The 18,737-nt window shown below is 40.6% G+C and overlaps 1 protein-coding gene across 2 annotated transcripts in view; it reads right to left on the reverse strand.

Moving 5' to 3' along the window:
- Window positions 1-1,606: 1,606 nt before the first annotated feature.
- LOC116091126 (zinc finger protein 120-like) overlaps window positions 1,607-18,737 on the reverse strand; it is an 18,448-nt gene continuing 1,317 nt past the window's right edge. The window contains exons 2-4 of one of the 2 annotated variants that reach the window (XM_031372195.1): window positions 4,339-4,465; window positions 4,098-4,158; window positions 1,607-2,812 (exon numbers count right to left, since the gene is read on the reverse strand). In XM_031372195.1, coding sequence (XP_031228055.1) covers window positions 1,777-2,812; window positions 4,098-4,158; window positions 4,339-4,465 — 1,224 coding nt within the window. In that variant the 3' untranslated portion in view covers window positions 1,607-1,776. The remainder of the gene's footprint in view (window positions 2,813-4,097; window positions 4,159-4,338; window positions 4,466-18,737) is intronic. The other variant, XM_031372196.1, reaches the window with a different exon arrangement.

Raw genomic sequence — 18,737 nt, forward strand, 5'->3', positions numbered from 1 at the left:
AGGTAACTACCTCCTGTAGCAAGGCAGGACTCACACTGAAGAAATGACGCTAACTCACAAAACCTTCTTGCCTACAGGAGGTGCAGAGACAAAAAAGTGGAGTCGGAGGGAATGGCCAGTAATGACTGGTCCAACTTCAGAATCCATCCCATGGACAAGAACCAACCCCTGACACCACTGATACTGTCACACTTACAGACTGGAGATGAACCTGTCCTCTTAGAGGCTCCACACAGCAGCTGTCCAAAATGGAAGCTGAGACTGATCCCCAAACAGTGGAGGGAGCTCCAAGAATCTTGAACAGGATTTGTAGGATAGACTGAGGGACTCACAGGGGATAAGAACTTCACAAGAAGACCAAGACACAGCTGATCTGACCTTTGGGGGTTCCAAGAGACTGAATCACCAACCAAAGGGCATTCATGGGCTGATACTGAACGCCCATACCCCATGAATGTGTACCATGTGTGCAGATTGGTATTCAGATAGGTTCTGCAACAACTGGACCAGGGAGAGTCCCTGACTCTGTGGCCTGCCTGTGGATGCTGCTCCCCAAAATGTGCTTTCTTCCTTTTCTTTTCTTACTTTAATCTTTTTTTTACAGTCCAGATTTTATCCCCCCTCCAGGTCCACCTTCTGACTACTCCTTATCCCATACCTCCTCCCCCTATCCCCAACCCCTATCTCCACAAGGATGTCCTTACTCCTTCAATCCCCTACCCCACCAGACCCCACACACACACACTCCCTAGGGCATCCAGTCTCTTGAGGGTTAGAGGCATCTTCTCTGACTGAGTCCAGATCCTGCAGTCTTCTGCTGTGTATGTGTTGGAGGCCTCATATCAGCTGTTGTATGCTGCCTGGTTGGTGGCCCAGTGTCTGAGAGATCCAGGTAATTTTAGACTGCTGGGCCTCCTAGAGGGTGGCCCTCCTCCTCAGCTTCTTCCAGCTTTTCCCTAATTCAACCACAGGGGTCAGCAGCTTCTGTCCATTGGTTGGGTATAAATATCTGCATCTGACTCTTTCTGCTGCTTGTTGGGTCTTTTGGAGGGCAGTGATGACAGGCCCCTTTTTGTAACCACAACTTAGCCTCAGTAATAGTATCAGGCCTTGGGGCCTCCCCTTGAGCTGTATCCCAATTTGGGCCTTGTCGCTGGACCTCCTTTCCCTCAGGCTTTTCTTTTTGTTCCTGCAGCTCCTTCAGACAGAAATAATTGTGGGTCAAAGAAACTGGCTATAGGATGGCAACCCCATCCCTTATTTGATGCCCTGTCTTTCTGCTAGAGGTGGGCTCTACAAGTTCCTTCTCCCCACTGGAGGGCATTTCATCTAAGGCCCTTCCTTTGAGTCTGGAAAGTCTCCCGCCTTCTTCTGGTCTCTGGTACATTCTGGAGGGTTCCCCCACCTCCTCCCTCCCAAAGTTGCCTGTTTCCATTCTTTCTGCTGGCCCTCAGGGCTTCAGTCCTTTTTCCCTACCCAATACCTGATCATGTTCCCCTCTTCCCTTCCCTGTCCCCTTTCCCACTCAGGTCCCTCCCTCCCTCCCACCTGCTGTGATTGCTTTCTTCTCCCTCCCAAGTGTCATTGAGGCATCCTCACTTGGACCCTTCTGCTTGTTAACCTTTTTGAGTTCTGTGGACTATATCCTGGATATGATGTCTTTTTTTTTTTTTTTACTTTGCCACACTGATTACATTAACAGGATTTCTCTCAACGAAGTATTGTTTTATGAACTTGGAGACTACTATGCCTTGCAAAGAGTTTATCATATTTCTTTCATTCATAGGGTTTCTTTCCAATGTGTATTCTTTTATGTGTTAGCAGGTGACTGTTTCGTGCAAAGGCTTTACCACATTTGTCACATTCAAAGGGTTTCTCTCCAGTATGTGTTCTTTTATGTATTCGAAGATGACTGTGATGGATGAAGGATTTACCGCATTCATTACATTCATATGGTCTCTCTCCAGTATGTATCCTTTTATGATACAGGAGACCACTTTGACATGCAAAGGCTTTATCACATTGATCACATCCATAGGGTTTCTCTCCTGTATGTGTTCTTTTATGTATTCGGAGACCAGTTTGACATGCAAAGTTTTTACCACATTGATTACATTCATAAGGTTTCTCTCCTGTATGAACTCGTATATGCCTTTGAAGAGAACTGTGACGTGAAAAGCCTTTACCACACTGATTACACTCGTAGGGTTTCTCACCAGTATGTGTTCTTTTATGTCTTAGGAGATGACTCTTGCTTACAAAGGCTTTACCACATTGGTTACATTCAAAGGGTTTCTCTCCAGTATGCCTTCTTTTATGTGTTTGAAGATAACTGTGATATAAAAAGGTTTTACAACATTGATTACATTCATAAGGTTTTTCTCCTGTATGGGTACTTTTATGATATCGTAGTCGACTTTGACATCCAAGGACTTTAACACTTTGATTACACTCATGAGTTTTCTCTCCTGTACGTATTCGTTTATGCATTTGGAGTGCACCTCGACATGCAAAAGCTTTACCACACTGATTACATTCATAAGGTTTCTCTCCTTTATGCCTTTGAAGAGACCTGTGAGATGCAAAGCCTTTACCACATTGGTTACACTCATAGGTGTTCTCTCCAGCAAGTTTTGGTTTAGGTATTTTGAGACTACTGTGATACGCAAAGGCTTCACAATGTTGGACACCTTCATAGGGTTTCTTTCCAGTATGAATTCTTTCTTGTCTTTGGTTATGACTGTGAAAAGCAAAGGCTTTCCCACACTGAATAAACTGAGAGGGTTGTTCTTCAGTATGACTTCTTTCATGCCTGTAAACACAATTAGCACATATGAAAGCTTTCTCACATTTAAAACACAGATGAATCTTTTCATCTGTGTGAATAAGTCTTACAATTTGGACTAATTGTAAAGAACAACCTGATCTTACTATATTATCACTTTATTTACATCCATGAAGTTCCCCTTCAGTGTGAGTTCTTTTGCATCTCTGAAGATACATGGGATAGGAAGAACATTAATGACATGGCTCACATTTATAGCATCCTTTTTCTATATGAGTTTGTTCACATTATTTGAAGAGAAAAGGAAGAACTCAGAGCTTTACCACACTGATTTCATTCATAAATTTTGCTATCATGTGAGTTAATACTACATTTGCAAAGTGAACCAAGGCAAACAGAAAAATTTCCACATCCCTAGAATCTGTAGCAATTTTCTGCAGTGTAATTTTGTAGATACCCCTAATAAAGTTGGAAAACTATCTGTAAACTTGTAGCGCATTTATAAAGTCTACTCAAACTGGGAGTACTACATATCTTCTAATTGTCCTGGAAGACAGAGAAGTTTGTTGCTTCTTTCAGTATTCCTCTTATGTTCACATTCTTATACCTATTTTAACATATGACATCCCTATTAAAAGGAGAATAATGAGTAAAAGGCTTCCATTTTGCATTCCCATTTTAACCTACTTTCCTCATACAGATGTGGTACAGAGATTAAGGTTTCACCACAACAGCATCCTTGACTTTCTAAACTACCCATCTCACTAAAGTTAGCAATGATTAACACCAGTTTTAATATGGACTATTTCCTTATTAGAAGGTTTGGAAATACACTTACCACCTACTCACTGTGTATACCTTGCAATGTCTAAGTGATAGTAGATTAAACAGATCTATAGCATAACTCTATTGGGCTGTGATTCAAATGGTAAGATCTGTTAAAGATCCTTGTCTTTGTATTTAGAGGAATGCCTAGTAAACACAAATTAGATATCTGACATTGACATACATGGTTTTGTGAGAATTTAATAATCATCCATAACTTAAATCAGTGCTTTTTTTACCCAGGTTCCTTTTTTTTTTTTTTTTGATTTTTCAAGGCAGGGTTTCTCTGTGTAGCCCTGGCTGTCCTGGAACTCACTCTGTAGACCAGGCTGGCCTCGAACTCAGAAATCCGCCTGCCTCTGCCTCCCAAGTGCTGGGATTAAAGGCGTGCGCCACCGCCCGGCCCCAGATGCCTTTTTTAAAACCTGAAGGATACACTAAAATTCCTTCCAAGGCATATTTTTATCAGTTTGCACATGAAAATTACCTTCCACGTCTTCTAGAACTTTGAAAACGTTCTTCAATAGTATGGTCTTCCCAAATGTAGCCTAAAATATAGTACCAGAGACTACATGTTATACTATTGGAAATTAGGCAAAATTTAAGTTACAACCATGCCTGATTAATTCACCTCATTCTTCCTCATTCTCAATTGAAATTACAGTAACAATAACAAAGAAACAATTGTACTGACATTTTAAAAAGTGAAGGGAAATTCACTGCCTTACCTATAGCAGTAAGATTCCTATATGTCTCCAGCATCACATCTTTGTAGAGACTCTTCTGAGAAGGATCCAGCAAAGCCCACTCTTCCTGAGTGAAGTCCACACGCACGTCATCATAGGTCACTTTACCCTAAAATATCCCACAGATATGTACATAAGAAAACATATTACTGAGAACATTGTAAATGTATACTTCATTGACAATATAGCCATATAATTCTGGTAATTCCCGCACTTAATTCCTGACACAAATGCTCTGATGTAATCAAGGCATTTTAAGAAGAAAACTGAATAATGAATGAGCTTCACCTCTGTCATTTCTGCAATCCTTGAACAGAATAAAGCCTTGCAAGAGAAATGATAATTAATAGACATAAAGACACAGATGCAAACAAATCAACAGTAATAAGCACACATCAGATAAACCGTATGAATAATTACTAATTTAAAAATGATGAGCATGCTGACTATATTCACTCATGTCTTTAATCCTACAGGTAATATATACCTGGAGGTAAAGCCAGTTATATATCACTGAATTGGATGACAGCCTGGTCTATGCCTTGAGTTCCAGAAGATCAACAGGTACGCATTAAGATGCTAATTACCCTGTAAAAAAATCAATCAATCAAACAAACAAAAAAAGATAGAAAGAACTCAAAGGTCTTTACTGAAGTCCCTACGAAAAATTATATATTCACTCCAGATCTGTATTCATCTTTTAAAAACCTCAAATGACCCAGTTTCAACAGTAAAATTAATAAGACCCTAATAAAAGGGTATGCATATTTAAACATTTATAGATGGACAGGTGAAAACACTAGCAATATAAATCTTGATGGTGAATTAGAAACATAGGGCAGGAGAGGCTGCTCACCAGAGGAATTGCCTTTATTCGAGTAAATTGCTAATATATACATGGAGACTCACAATTGCCCATTGTACCAAATTCAGGAGTTCTGAGGCTATCTTCTGCCTACAGTGAGCATCAGGTACACATGATGTACATATTTATACATAGAGGGAAAATATTCATAGTCATTCAAAAAATTTGTAACACCCACAGATAGTAATAATGCCATAGTGGAACTCAGTGGAACATCAATGTAGTATTAATGACATGAATATATGATTTATGAGAAATATAAATATACTCTCTGCCAAGTTTCAAAATTTAAGTGTGCCTGAAGTTCAGCACATCAGCATATGTGTGAATATATATACAAAACTTAACATTCCAAGCCCATCAGCTAATAATATAAAAACAACTCAGGCATTTTGCCCCACATCTAATCCCAGCGCTCTGGAACGACACTTCACTAAATTCAAGTACTGCCTGGTCTGCAAACATACTTTCAGGACAGCCAGAGCCACACAGGGATACTTTGTCTTCAAAATCTAAAACACAAACAAAACTAAAAATTTAAAAATGTCAGGCTAGTGAAATACCTTAGCACTGAATAACAACAGCTTCTACTGTACCTCATGTGAATCATGGATAGAGTTGGTAATGGTGAGGGTATGACAGTAGAAGAAGAAAGCTGAATGATGAGTTTCAACCATAACACAGTCACAAAGAACAGGAAACAGGTTGAGTGCAATGAGTCCATTGTGACTCTGGTCACTATAGGTTCATGGTCACCCTCTCATAAAAATATATTTAGTCTAAATTCAGTGATCTTTATTGTCTACAACAGCCCCTGCAGTGTTCAAATGTCCAAAGACTCCTTTGACACTCAAATCTCTTGACTGCCACAGCTTGTAAAATCAGAAAACAAATTTTATCTTTTGAATATACAATGACACACACACAAAAAAACCACTACCTTTCTACTACAATACAGAAGAATGTGTACATTAGACTAAGAAAAAAACAAAACACAAAACAAAATGAAACAAACAAACAAAAGCAAACACTAAGTCCTGTAGCTCTGTCTCAGACACATGGGGCTTCAGTTTCAAAGTGCTTACATGGCTCTATTCCTGCAACTTCTCATACATCTCTCAGTTTCAGTACCTCCACTCCCTATATGCATCTCTCCAGGGCAGGTTCTCATACCATAGGTATCTCAACCTCTTCTGGTCTTAAAATGCAACTAGGCATCATCCATAGACCTTCATGCAACAAACTTTCACAGTATCCTCACTGGGGCCCTGACTCTGCCAAACAGAGAACGCTGGAATAGTGCTGAACTGAAACCAGAAAGGAAGAAGCCACGAGGACTATTTTGTATCTTCCTTGTTTCCAGAACCAGCACAATATGGGTAAGCCTGTGAAGTGTGGCTTCTAAAATGGGATGGACCTTGCCACACATGGACTAGTTGCAGCAGGTTTTATATGAAGTTCCTACATTGGACTAGTAATCACATTGCCCACTTCTTCCATCAATTGATAGCTTAGACTAAGGGACTGCTACTCTAATGGCACCTTCTTACACTTCCAATTCAATGCAATGGGTTTCCCTTTAATGGTGATAATGTCCTTGAAAATTCCTGCCTCTGTTTCAGCACTGACTGCCTTCTGAAACTCCCTAGCATGTTTTCCTCTACAGACCGCAGACTTTGCATTTCTTTCTACACCACTTGCTGCTCTTTTTTTTCCACTATCATCCTGAATGAATCAAGGAAATAAACATCCAACAGATTCAATATTACAACTAAGAAATCAGACAATTATCCTTCAATTCTGCCACACTCAGTTCATGGGCAGACTAACAAACATTTGTGGCCAAAATACAACACATGATTTCTAGCTAAAATTTTCAGAGCATCTATTTCCCACTGAATTTCTATGACATCAATTTCCTCTGTCTGCATTAGTCTTAACACACTAATCTTCCTAAGTCCTACAGAACAGCAGATGAAGGTATATGTACAGAGTTCTATGTCTTTGGCCATCTCAAATCTTATCTTTTCCATATAATGCTAAAAGAAAATATTCCCAGGTTTTGTCAAGCATCAAAATCTCTTTATATTTACCATTTCTCATTCTAACTAGTCTCTGAACAATGAACAATTTCTCTGGATGCTTCTATCAGGTCATAGTCCACCATTTTGAGGGCTTAAGACAGAAACTGAGGCTAGAAAGTAAAGGCATGGACCAACATTGTTTCTTCACTTGCTCTCATGCTTGGTCACATGTTCATCTAGCTCTCTTATCCAGCCCAGGCCCCCTGGCTTAGGGATCTTGCCACCCTGAGTGGAAGTGCCTTCCCATATCAATCATCAATCAACACAATTTCTCAAAGACACAGCAATCAGCCATTATGATGGGAGCAGACCATCAACTGAGCTTCCCTCAGAGGACCATATGACCTAAAATGTTGAGAACTGGAGCTAATTAGAACAGAGTTAAAAATAATATGTGACAATGTTTTAGTAACACCAAACCAATGTGTTAATCACACTAATCACTTAAGTAATAAAGCCACAAACATTGATGACTACAAAGACAAGAAAACAGACTTGGTAATAAATGAGGAGAGGCAAGTCATTAGGATCAAGAAGAGAAAACTAAAACTGTTTTTCCACAGAAAGTCCCCAAACAAACAAAAACTCAAGGAACTCATAACATAATATAATAAATTTTCAAAAGACAAAAATTAGTGAGTAAATTATTATTATGTTATACTTAATAAAAATCACACAACATACAAAGAATCACTGATGAAATTAGACACAAAGACAGACCTGTAAATACAACCCAGCCCTTTAAACAAGAACTAAGGTGCTACAGTCACAAACTCAAAGAAGTCACTAGCCATCATTAGCCCTGTGGACTCTGGCACAGAGGAGTGGGGAAAAAGTGAGGGGTAGCCACTATTCCCAGTGCAGAGATTTGCTTAAAGCAGACAAATGTCTCAATACTAGAGAAAATAATATTGACTACTAAAAGTATATCCTCCATTTATAATAAAGAAAAGCATGTGTTTTAGGATCACTTAGAAATTATTTGTTTCCAATGATTAATGACTGGATACAAGTTTGCACCAGGGTAAGGAAATGCAAACTTTTAAAACCAAATGCAATCGAAAATAGTTTTAAAAACAGCATATGCTTTGTACTATAAACTTTAGCAACTTGTTTTAAGCTAACTGCTTTATAGGTCATAAGCACTTATGTGATCCCATTTATGTGAATGTTGGTGTGTGAGACAGATAGAAATGTCTTCCATGTGTGTACAGGTGACAGATACAGGAAGAGGGCATCAGTCCCTTGGATCTGGAGTAGCAGGTGGTTATGACCTTCCCAACTTGGGTTGGGTGTTGGTGTCTGAACTCAGGTCAACCCCAGCATGAAGAGTTGCTGACTGTTCTGCCCATCCACATAGTACTTTTTATCCAATAAGCAAAGTGTCTTTCACAGATGAATGCAACAAAAAAACTAAGTAAATATAGAAACAAATAAATGAGCCCTGGAAACCTAATGCTGAGTATTAAGATATTGAGTAAGGAACTGGGTAGGATGCCCCCAGACCATCCCCAGTTTCTGGAGAGACCCAACATTCAGGGTTGCCCTTAGGACTGCAGCTTCCTCTGACATGTCCATGCCTCCTGTAGATACAAATGAACATTTCCATATTCCCTTCTCTTCCGGTGCCATCTCTGTGTCTGAACCCCCCAACTATGGGCAGACACTCCCTGCTCAAACACAGACCATGGCAGACAGAACACTAGGCAGGCTGTCCAAAGAGCTAGCTCACTATCTGTTACCTCAGACCCAATTCTCATGGTTGCCCAAAGCATTGCAACACAGTATTAGATAAAGCTTCCTCTACTAGTTTCCATGGTTCCAGGACATACAGACATTTCCCAAGTGCCATGCTTTTCCTGCCCCATCTCTGTGTCCCAGAGCCTACTCTCAAAGAAACCCCTTCTCAACCATATGCCATGCTTGCCAGAAAACCACACAGGCTGCCCATAGATCTGTCACACTATCTGTTACCCTAGATACAATTTTCAGAGTTTTCCCTAGCACTAGACTAGAACACAAGAGGCAGCTTCACCTCTCTTCTGTCAAGTGTCCTGTGGCTTGCTAAAAAATCAAATTTCCCTCGATTCCTTTTCCCCAAACCTCCAAACCCAGCAAACATTCCCCCTTGAACATACCCAGGAAAAAAAACAGCGAAAAAGGCAACCCTCAGCCAACACACTCTCTGAAAATCCAGAGAACATAAACCTAAAATCAAAACTCAAAACTCCCAACCAGGGCTGGCGAGATGGCTCTGCGGGTAAGAGCACTGGCTGTCCTTCCGAAAGTCTTGAGTTCAATTCCCAGCAACAAACCACCGGTAATGAAATATGATACCCTCTTCTGCTGCTTCTGAAGACAGCTACAATGTAGCTATGTATAATAATAAATAAATCTTTGGGCCGGAGTGAACAGGGTTGACCAGAGTAAACAGAGGTCCTAAAAATTCAATTCCCAACAACCACATGAAGGCTCACAACCATCTGTACAGCTACAATGTACTCTTATACATAAAATAAAGCATGTAGATACCAACTTAGGAATATAATAACAGCCAGGAAAATATGTTACCAACAGAACAAAGCTATCCTCCCACTGTAAGTCCTGGATATTCCAACAAGGGTTGCATAGACACACCAGAACACCTAGTCACTCCAGAGTTCCCAGTTGCAACTACGAGATAGTTACCCTTGTCATGTCCCACCGAAATGACAACTCCAAGAATAAGAACCCCATTTCAAATAATTCTGGCCATTCAGAGCCTACTTTTGTGGTTGCTCATCCATCATCCTCCGCTAGAAGGACTTAGTCAGGACAGCACAGTAATGTGTGTTTTATTCTGCATTATTATGCAGAAATCTACTAGTCCAGATGGTTTGTTTTAAGACAGGAACTGAAATTGCCTCTTGGTGACAGGAATGGCCAAGATTGCTTTGTATTTTGACTTTTTTTTTTTTAACTTATGGATGGTGCAGCATGTCTCCATGTTTCCATGGTTGTTTGTTGCTAAACTTTATATAATGTGTGGTTTCCATTCAGCTTGAAATATAATCTCACTATATGTAGCAGTACATTATGTATAATAGAAGTATTTCTGCTTTGAGTCATTGATATTGCAATGGAATTCCTACTTTACTAAATGTATTTGATATGCTAGTTACTGTGTGTGGCTTAAACTTTTCTTCTTTCTCCTTTTTTTTCTGTTTGTGTGCTTCCTTTTACAACAAGCTTCTAGAAACAGGTAGTTCTGAGAATTACTGATCTATGTTTGTAATGTAGGTGTACTCAGTATGTAAAATAATCATTTTAATGAAAGAAATAGCTATGTAAAATTTAATACTAACTGTGGGAAAAGGGTCCATTGTGTAAAACATAGTTTATCTTTAGATTCATTGTTGTCTTTGGTTTTACAAAGTAGCTTGTATTTTCAGTATTTTCTATATAACATGGTAAAAAGTAGAGCAATTGCAATGCCATCAGTAAAATGAGTAAATTTCAAAACAAAACAAAACAAAACAAACCTGAAAGCACAAGAAAAAAAACCTTAAAAGCAACTGTATGAAGGTGATAGAGGTCCTTAAAGAGGAAATGGATAAAATCAGGAAAACACAATCAAACAACAGAAAGACTAAGAAATTCCATAAATATAGTAAGAACAGGCAAACACTTGAGGAAAACACAATTGTTCATGATGTTTAAATACAAATAGAAAAAGAAAGCACAAACTATTCATTCTCTTAGTCCTCTGGGCTTCTCTCCTCTCCCCTGAAGCTCCATATATCCATTCATTCTCTTAGCCCTCTGGGCTTCTCTCCTCTCCCCTGAAGCTCCATATATCCATTCATTCTCTTAATCCTCTGGGCTTCTCTCCTGTCTTCTCCCATTTTCCCCTCTTCCATTTCTCTCCCAGCTAGGTCCCTCCCTCTAGCCCTCTAACTCTTATGGTTATTTTGTCCCCTCTTCTAAGTGGAATTTAACCATCCTCACTGAGGCCTTCCTCCTTCTTAAACTTCATATTGTCTGCATTGTATTATAGGCATTCTGTAATTTTTGGCTAATATCCACTTATTAACAAGGACATAACATGCATGTCCTTCTGGGTCTGTATTAATTCACTCAGGATGATATTTGAGTTCCATGCATTTGCCCGCAAAATTCATGATTTTCTTGTTTTTAATAGTTGAAAGTTCCAGAGACCTGGAGTGTGAGAGGCTCCCAGGATTCAGTAGGGATGACCTTAGTGAAATGTTCAGCAGTGGGGAGATGAAACGTGAAGAGACCACCTCCAGTAGATAGACAGGGCCCCAGTGGAGGGGTAAGGCCATCCACCTACCTTCAAAAATGTTGACCAAGAATTGTTCCTGTCTAAAAGAAGTGCAGGGACAAAAATAGAGCAGAGGTTGAAGGAAAGGCCATTCAGTGACCACCCCAACTTGGGACCCATCCCATAGGCTGGCGCCAAAGCCTGACACTATTACTGATCCCATGTTGTGCTTGCAGACAAGAGTCTAGCATGGCTGTCCTCTGAGAGCCTCTACCAGCAGCTGACTGAGATAGATGGAGACACTTAAACAGCCAACCATTGGACTGAGGTCTGGGACCACAATGGAAGAGTTAGGGGAAGGATTGAAGCTGAGGGGATGGCAACCCCATAGTAAGAACAACAGTATCAACTAACCTGGAACCCTCAGAGCTCCGAGAGACTAAACCACCAACCAAAGAGCATACGTGGACTAGTCTGTGACCCCAGGCACATATGTAGCAGAGAACTGCCTGGTCTGGTTTCAGTGGGAGAGTATAGGTCCTGTAAGCTTTATGCCCCAAGGAGGGTGGATGCTGGGGAGGATTAAGTGGGGGTGGAAGGCTGGGTGATGGGGGCAGCGGGGTAAAAAGTAGGAGGAAGACCACCGTCTCAGAGGCAAAGGGGGGATGGAAAGAACTCTGGTAGTGGGTACAAGAAAGGGGGCAACATTGGAATTTAAACAAATAATTTAATACAAAAAAAGAAAAAAGAAAGAAAGGCACAAACCGAGGGTTTCCTGTAACTCACAACTTTTAAGACTTCAGAAAGGAACTATGGGGTCAAGGTTCACCCACAGAATAAAGATGGAAGAGAGAATCTCAGACAGTGAATCTCAGACAATAAAAGGAAATGCTACACAGGACAAACATATTTTAAATCTAAAAATCCTAAAAATTTATAAGAGGAACATTGATTCCAAGGCTATATGTTATGTGAGAAAACTCATCAATAGTATTTTGAAGAAACCGTATACACATTGGCACAGTGTGACTTCTGTACTTATAACAAAGATACAATAATCAAGAAAGTGTACAATATGTATGAAAAAACCACAGGGATGGAGAGAAAAAGCCAAAAACAGAAGCCTTAAAATATATTCAAGGTTTCATCAAAATACCTAAGGAAACCACACCAGGAAAGGGGTGAACTTGATCAGTGCTACCTGAGATTATACATATATACAAATTAAATGACCACAGACTTCACGATTCTTATAAAAATTACTCAAAGTAATCCCTACACTGTCATATTTCTGATCCTTCACCTATTACTGATATGTCTTCCAGAGAGGCCCCATGCTCTAGAGCTCTCTGTAAATGGAAGTGATCACAAAGGTGGGCTTTGACTGCAGCCTCTCATGACCCCTTGTGATTTCAGGCCAAACTAGCCCCACTGAAGCTCCCACACAAAACAATATTGAAGAAATTTTGTGATGTGTCCTATCCACCTACCCAGTGCCATGCACATCTGAGAAACTTCTGCACTTTAGAAATTCCTTTTATACCCTAGAATTGAATTTCTGTGAATCATGACATTGTGGCTGGAGGTAGTGGAAAGAGAAAAGTATGGCTGATCCCCATCACCACCTTTCTTCTAATTTCCAAACTATAAAATCTGTTGCAAAAAACTGAATGTGGAAGGTTCAGAATTCTAGAAACTAGCCCTTCAGTTTTCCAATCTGTCTTCCTACTGCACACCAAAAGCAAGGCCTATGTGTATACACTGGATAATGACATTATATGTACCACAGATGTCCACCAATAGGGCTCTAGTGCATCCCTCCCCCTGGGAATCCACACTCAGGAAGGGTCAGAGGCCAAGGGCTTCTTCTGCTCAGATCACTACCAACAGAACAACAGTCTGACTAATTGCCCATCTCAGTCTCAGTAGATCATACCCAGCAGACACGTTCCTCCTGGCCTGGCGATGTTGACTCCCACACTCACCATGTCCTGGCTTGTGGTCCTCCTCACAGCTTGCTGCAGATGTATCTGTTGAGAAAGAACCTGCAAGCTACCTTCCACTGGTGATCCTGATTGTTAGGCCTTCCCAGAGTCCCTCATTAGCTTGAAAAACTCAGCTGGGCCTCAGGACAGTTGCAGCTCCTCTACTGGGGGATCAGAGAGCAAATGCCTCCAACAGCTGCAGCCTTCCCAGATCTACCCTTCCACCCTAGGTGCAGAAAGAGCCCTAGTCTGGGAAGATAGTATTTAATAGAATGTTCTAGTCACCTGCAGCACTTCATTTCCTTTTTCAAGGCACAGGGTCCTGTGTTTGCATATTCCATTACACACACAATGTTTGTTTCATAGTTGGGAAGTTCTGCAGCCAAACTGCAGTGAAATTCAAACAGTAACATAGTTAAAAAGAAAAGGTGGCTATGAAGTTTAAAACAAGGGGCGGTTAATAAGTAGTGAATGGGAAAAAAAAAAGAAAGAAAAAGGGGAAGGACATGACTGCTCCTGTGTTTATTATGTATCAAAGAGAGAATACAACCAGATCCAGGAACATCTGGAAGAGTACAAAGCAGACATGACCCTGAGCCATGTGGAAAGAGGAAAGAGGAGAGATACAAGATCCAGATATAGAGATCAGAATGATTAGTGACAGATGAAAAAGACCAAGTAACCAAAATGGTTGGACTGCATAAGGAATGGCAGCTGGGTGAAGGGCAGCCCTACCTCTAGGCTAGAGGGTGAGGTATGCCAGCCACATCCTGAATCTGGTAAGGACTGAGGTCTGCTGAGACAACCTGACTACCAGGTTTGCTTTGATTTGTTAAACAGGCCACTCAACCATTTGTCCCAGGGTTTCAGACTTAATAGTAGGGAGAAAGGAGAATGAAATGATTGAATTATCTCAAAAAAATTTTTTTAAAAGTTGAAACAGGATTTATGGTCCAATATTCTTCAGGGATTAAACAAACGTACTAGAGCACACCAAGTGTTACTCATGTCTCTTCTCTCTCACCGTGTGTATTTTCAGACAGAACAAATAATACTAATGTTAGGCACAACCACACCAGTTTGTCTAGATCTTGTGTTGCTTCAATCAGAGTAAATACAGAAATTTGGTTTCTAGATATAAGTCCAGTTCCTCATCCAGATTCATGATTGCCCAGCTCTGGGAACCTCCTAAATGGACAGTTTGGACTTTTACTGATTGTCTAAAATTGATTACCTGACTACTCATCGCTCTTGTAAACTACTGTCAAGGCACAAAGGCCCTCACCTTCCTTCTTCCCCCTCCTTTTCTGTGTGTGATTACACCAGACTCAAAGTTGGTCAGAGAACTCAATGCTTACATAGGTCCCTCTTTATCTGTAAACCCCTCACCCCAATCCAGGGAGGTTGGAGGACATTCATTCACTGGTCTCCATCTCTTCTCATGACCAGTCAGAGCCCTGCCTGAAAGGAGCAGCAGGACAGTCTTCCCAGCACAGGGCAGCATAGGCAGATTAGGTGTTCATAGCAAGTCTTAACTTTCCACAAAGCATAAGGAAAAGCTATAGGAGATGTTGCTCTAAACACACACAAATACAAAACATTTTTAGAAAAAGGAATGAAATTCTTAATGAATGGGAAACATTGGAGAATAAAAAGGAGATCAGAACAGCAATGCATAAAGGAAATGAAATTTAAAAGTAATACCAACAACTGACTTTTTGAAGAGATAAATATAATTGAAAGAGCACATGTGTATAACGACTTTAAAAAGAGCTGGCCCTACCCCGGTAGTGGGAATGGCGTTAATATGATAGTGTTTGACCTTGACCCTATGTACAATGTTAGCTGCTGAGATCTCTAACCTGACACGCAGCCAACAACATATGCATCAAATTTCTGAGCTGACTTAACTGTGTCAACATGGATTGCCTGTGTGTGCACTCACGCACATTCTCTCTCTCTCTCTCTCTCTCTCTCTCTCTCTCTCTCTCTCTCTCTCACACACACACACACACACACACACACACACACACACCATTGAAATAGAAATTCAATATTGACTCCTTCCAGCTAACATACCATTTTCTACACCCACAAATCTGGTCTGTTTTTATTCACATGAGTATTAATGAGGGTTCTCTAGAGTCACAGAACTTATGGAATGTCTCTATAATACAGCAAATTATTAAAATGACTGACATTCTGCACTCACAACTAACCAAACAATGGGCAATTTTCAATGGAAAGTCTAAGAATCTAGTAGTTGCTCAGCCCCCCAACAGTAGGTGTTCCAGCTTGTCTTCTGTATAAGCTGGAATCCTGAAAGACGTAGGTTCCAACAGATGTGCTGGCAAGCAAGTGCAAGGAGGTTTAGAAGGCATGCTTGGTCTTTCTGTAGGCTTCCAACAGAATGTGTGACCTAGATTATAGGTATGTACCACCAAGTCTGGAAGTGGAACTTCCTTTGTCCCAGGCTGGCCTTGAACTCAGAGATCTGCTTGCCAGTCTCCTGGGATTAAAGGTGTAAAATACCTTGTTTGGGAATAAGCTTTTCATGGCCACTAGGCTTGAACATCTGGATCAAAAGCTCCTGTCATCCCATGTCAACATCTGAGTCAGAAGCCTGTGTCTTCCAGTCTCAAGATCACAGGTGTGCGCCCTCCTTTTCTGGATTGAAGTTGTTTCCAGATATAGTCAGGCTAACTACCAGGAATAGCCACCACAACGCACATAAATTAATACATGCTGGAAAATTACAAAGTCATTCACCCTGTCTGAATTAGGTCCTTCTTCATAATGGTGATGCCTGCAGCTGGCTCCTTTGAACTTTAGTCTGCATTCTAGATATTGCCCATCCTGTTTCATCTGACAGTATACACAGTAAACTGTTCCTCCTGTTCTGGTCTGAAGGCAGAAGGCATGCTCCACAGGCAAAACCTTTAACCTGATACTGAAATGAACACTTCATTACATGACTCAAATGAGGAAATTTAAAACTCTGCTGTGGTACAGTCCTTTATCTCAATAATTTAGTAATTTTCATTAATAGGAGAACAAGGTCATTGCCTGGGGAGCATGAGACCTGGATCAAAGATACCTGAGCCAACATAGCTTGTCTTAGAAATACTTCTATAACAGGGAAGTTGATGCAGCTATCCTAGAATTAATATACCTTCCCCAGGAGAAATCACTCCACAAATGATTACAAGATTAACTAAGAAAAATCTCTTTAATGACAGCATGCATTCAGCTCTGGCTAATGCTCAGAGAAGACACAGCTAAGAACAGATTTTACATTCCACATATGCTGTCAACCCTTAAGTCTCTTTTAGGTTCAGGGCCCGTGTTATGTTTTAAACAATTTAAATATGGACTGGAGGCTGCAAGTCCCACAGAAAGGAGATTTACAGAGAAATGATAAAACCAGAATGTTGTGGTAAATTTTTAACCCAATTTACTTAATCAATGAATTTACAACTCAATTAATTGGTATGCAAGCTACTCGCCTAGATTGGGCAAATCTACCACTACACTACTCTATTCCATCTATTAGATCCCGTATGACTTGCAATTTCTCTAAGCCGCATGCTTCAGCTCCATTTTCCTTCCACCTGGTCCTCCTCTGTCGTCCTCTTCTCCAGTCACCTCCCCTATCTTCTCTCTCCCCTTCTCCCCCAAACTTTTCAGCTCCATCTTCCCTCCTGCTGCCCAATCATAGGCCTTAGCATTTATTTGAAAAGTTAAGGTGGGGAGAAGGTTCACAAGGCACCTGTATGCGTGCTTCACTCCTCATCTGCAGTGCTTTCCTGGAGAGGGGAATTAGCATCAAAATACAAGACCAGGGCTCTCCACAACATTTCCCCCTTTTTGTCCAGTTAAGAGTCTTTTCTCAGATGTAAATTAAGCACAACTATTACCCTTTTGTAATTTATAAAATACAAGACAGACCTAACACCCAGTCGTTTCATCAATTAAATAGGACCTCTGTCATTTACCCTAATTTAAAAGACATAATTCTACACCTGACTCATATCCTGGTTTCAGATTGTATGCCATCTAAAAACCATCCTCTCAAATCTGTATCATTTTTCTCAAAGTTAAACAGCTTGGGCTGGCTATCAGTCTTCAATCACGTCAGAAATTCAAGAATGACTAATATTACCTGAAAATATGAGAAGTACAAAATATAGCTTCCAAAACTAGCCAATTTATAGAGAGTGCTGACCATCTGGACAGTCCTTTACTTCAAAATGTTGGAGCATCGCTCTTCAGCCTTCTGGCAGGGTCATCTGACAGACCTTTGTAATGCAGAATTTAAAGGGCTGATCACCCAGTCTTGGCAGAGATTATCAGTTGACTATTCCGCATAGCATGTCCTTTTCTGGACAATATTTTGTCTTTAGATGGAATGAGGCAATTTCTGCCTAGTAGCAAGGTCACCATCAATAGATGAGTGGATTAGATACAAAGCCGATGTTGGATCTTTCTTGTCTGATATGACTGTAATAGGAAAAGCTGCCACTAGACATCTAGAGATGACCCAAGATTTCAAAGGTTCTAATTCTGGTGAGCAGGGTCATCTCAGAAATGACTGCAGGAAAAACCAAAGTGATATCAAAAGGGAGTCTATGCCTTCTGGAATATGTCAAATGTGTGCCAAAGGACAACATTTGACTAGGGAATTTAGAGCAACAACAGACAAATGTGGCAACCCCCTGCCAAAAAACTCCTGGGGGAGGGGGCCTCTTGAAGGCCCCAATACCAGGCAGGGAGAGTTATCTTTCTCAGGACAATTAAACATCACTGCTCCAAAAACAGATGTTCTGAGACCAGACAAGGCTGAGGCAAGTTCCACAGACAATTCAAAAGGCCTCAAAGGGAGGCAAAAACAAGGATGCAGTGACTTCTTGGGAAAGATTAACAAAACCAGAATTATTTTTTAAGTAAACCAGTGCCCTGAAACAGCAGGTCACTCTTCAGTGACATGGTCATGAGATGGAGGAGCCAGAAGATGAGAAGACAGGAAAAGTAGAAGGAGGAAAGTATCAAAGCTGGGGTAGGGATGCCTTGGAGAACCTCTGTCTTATGCCAAGTAGGCTTCAAGAGAAAAATGGGACAAAATGGGAGACTTCTATGAAATCAGCACAAACTACCATACAATGGGAAAAACACCAGACGGATCT

Source organism: Mastomys coucha, unplaced genomic scaffold (genome assembly GCF_008632895.1).
Source record: "Mastomys coucha isolate ucsf_1 unplaced genomic scaffold, UCSF_Mcou_1 pScaffold15, whole genome shotgun sequence".
Lineage (NCBI taxonomy): Eukaryota > Metazoa > Chordata > Mammalia > Rodentia > Muridae > Mastomys > Mastomys coucha.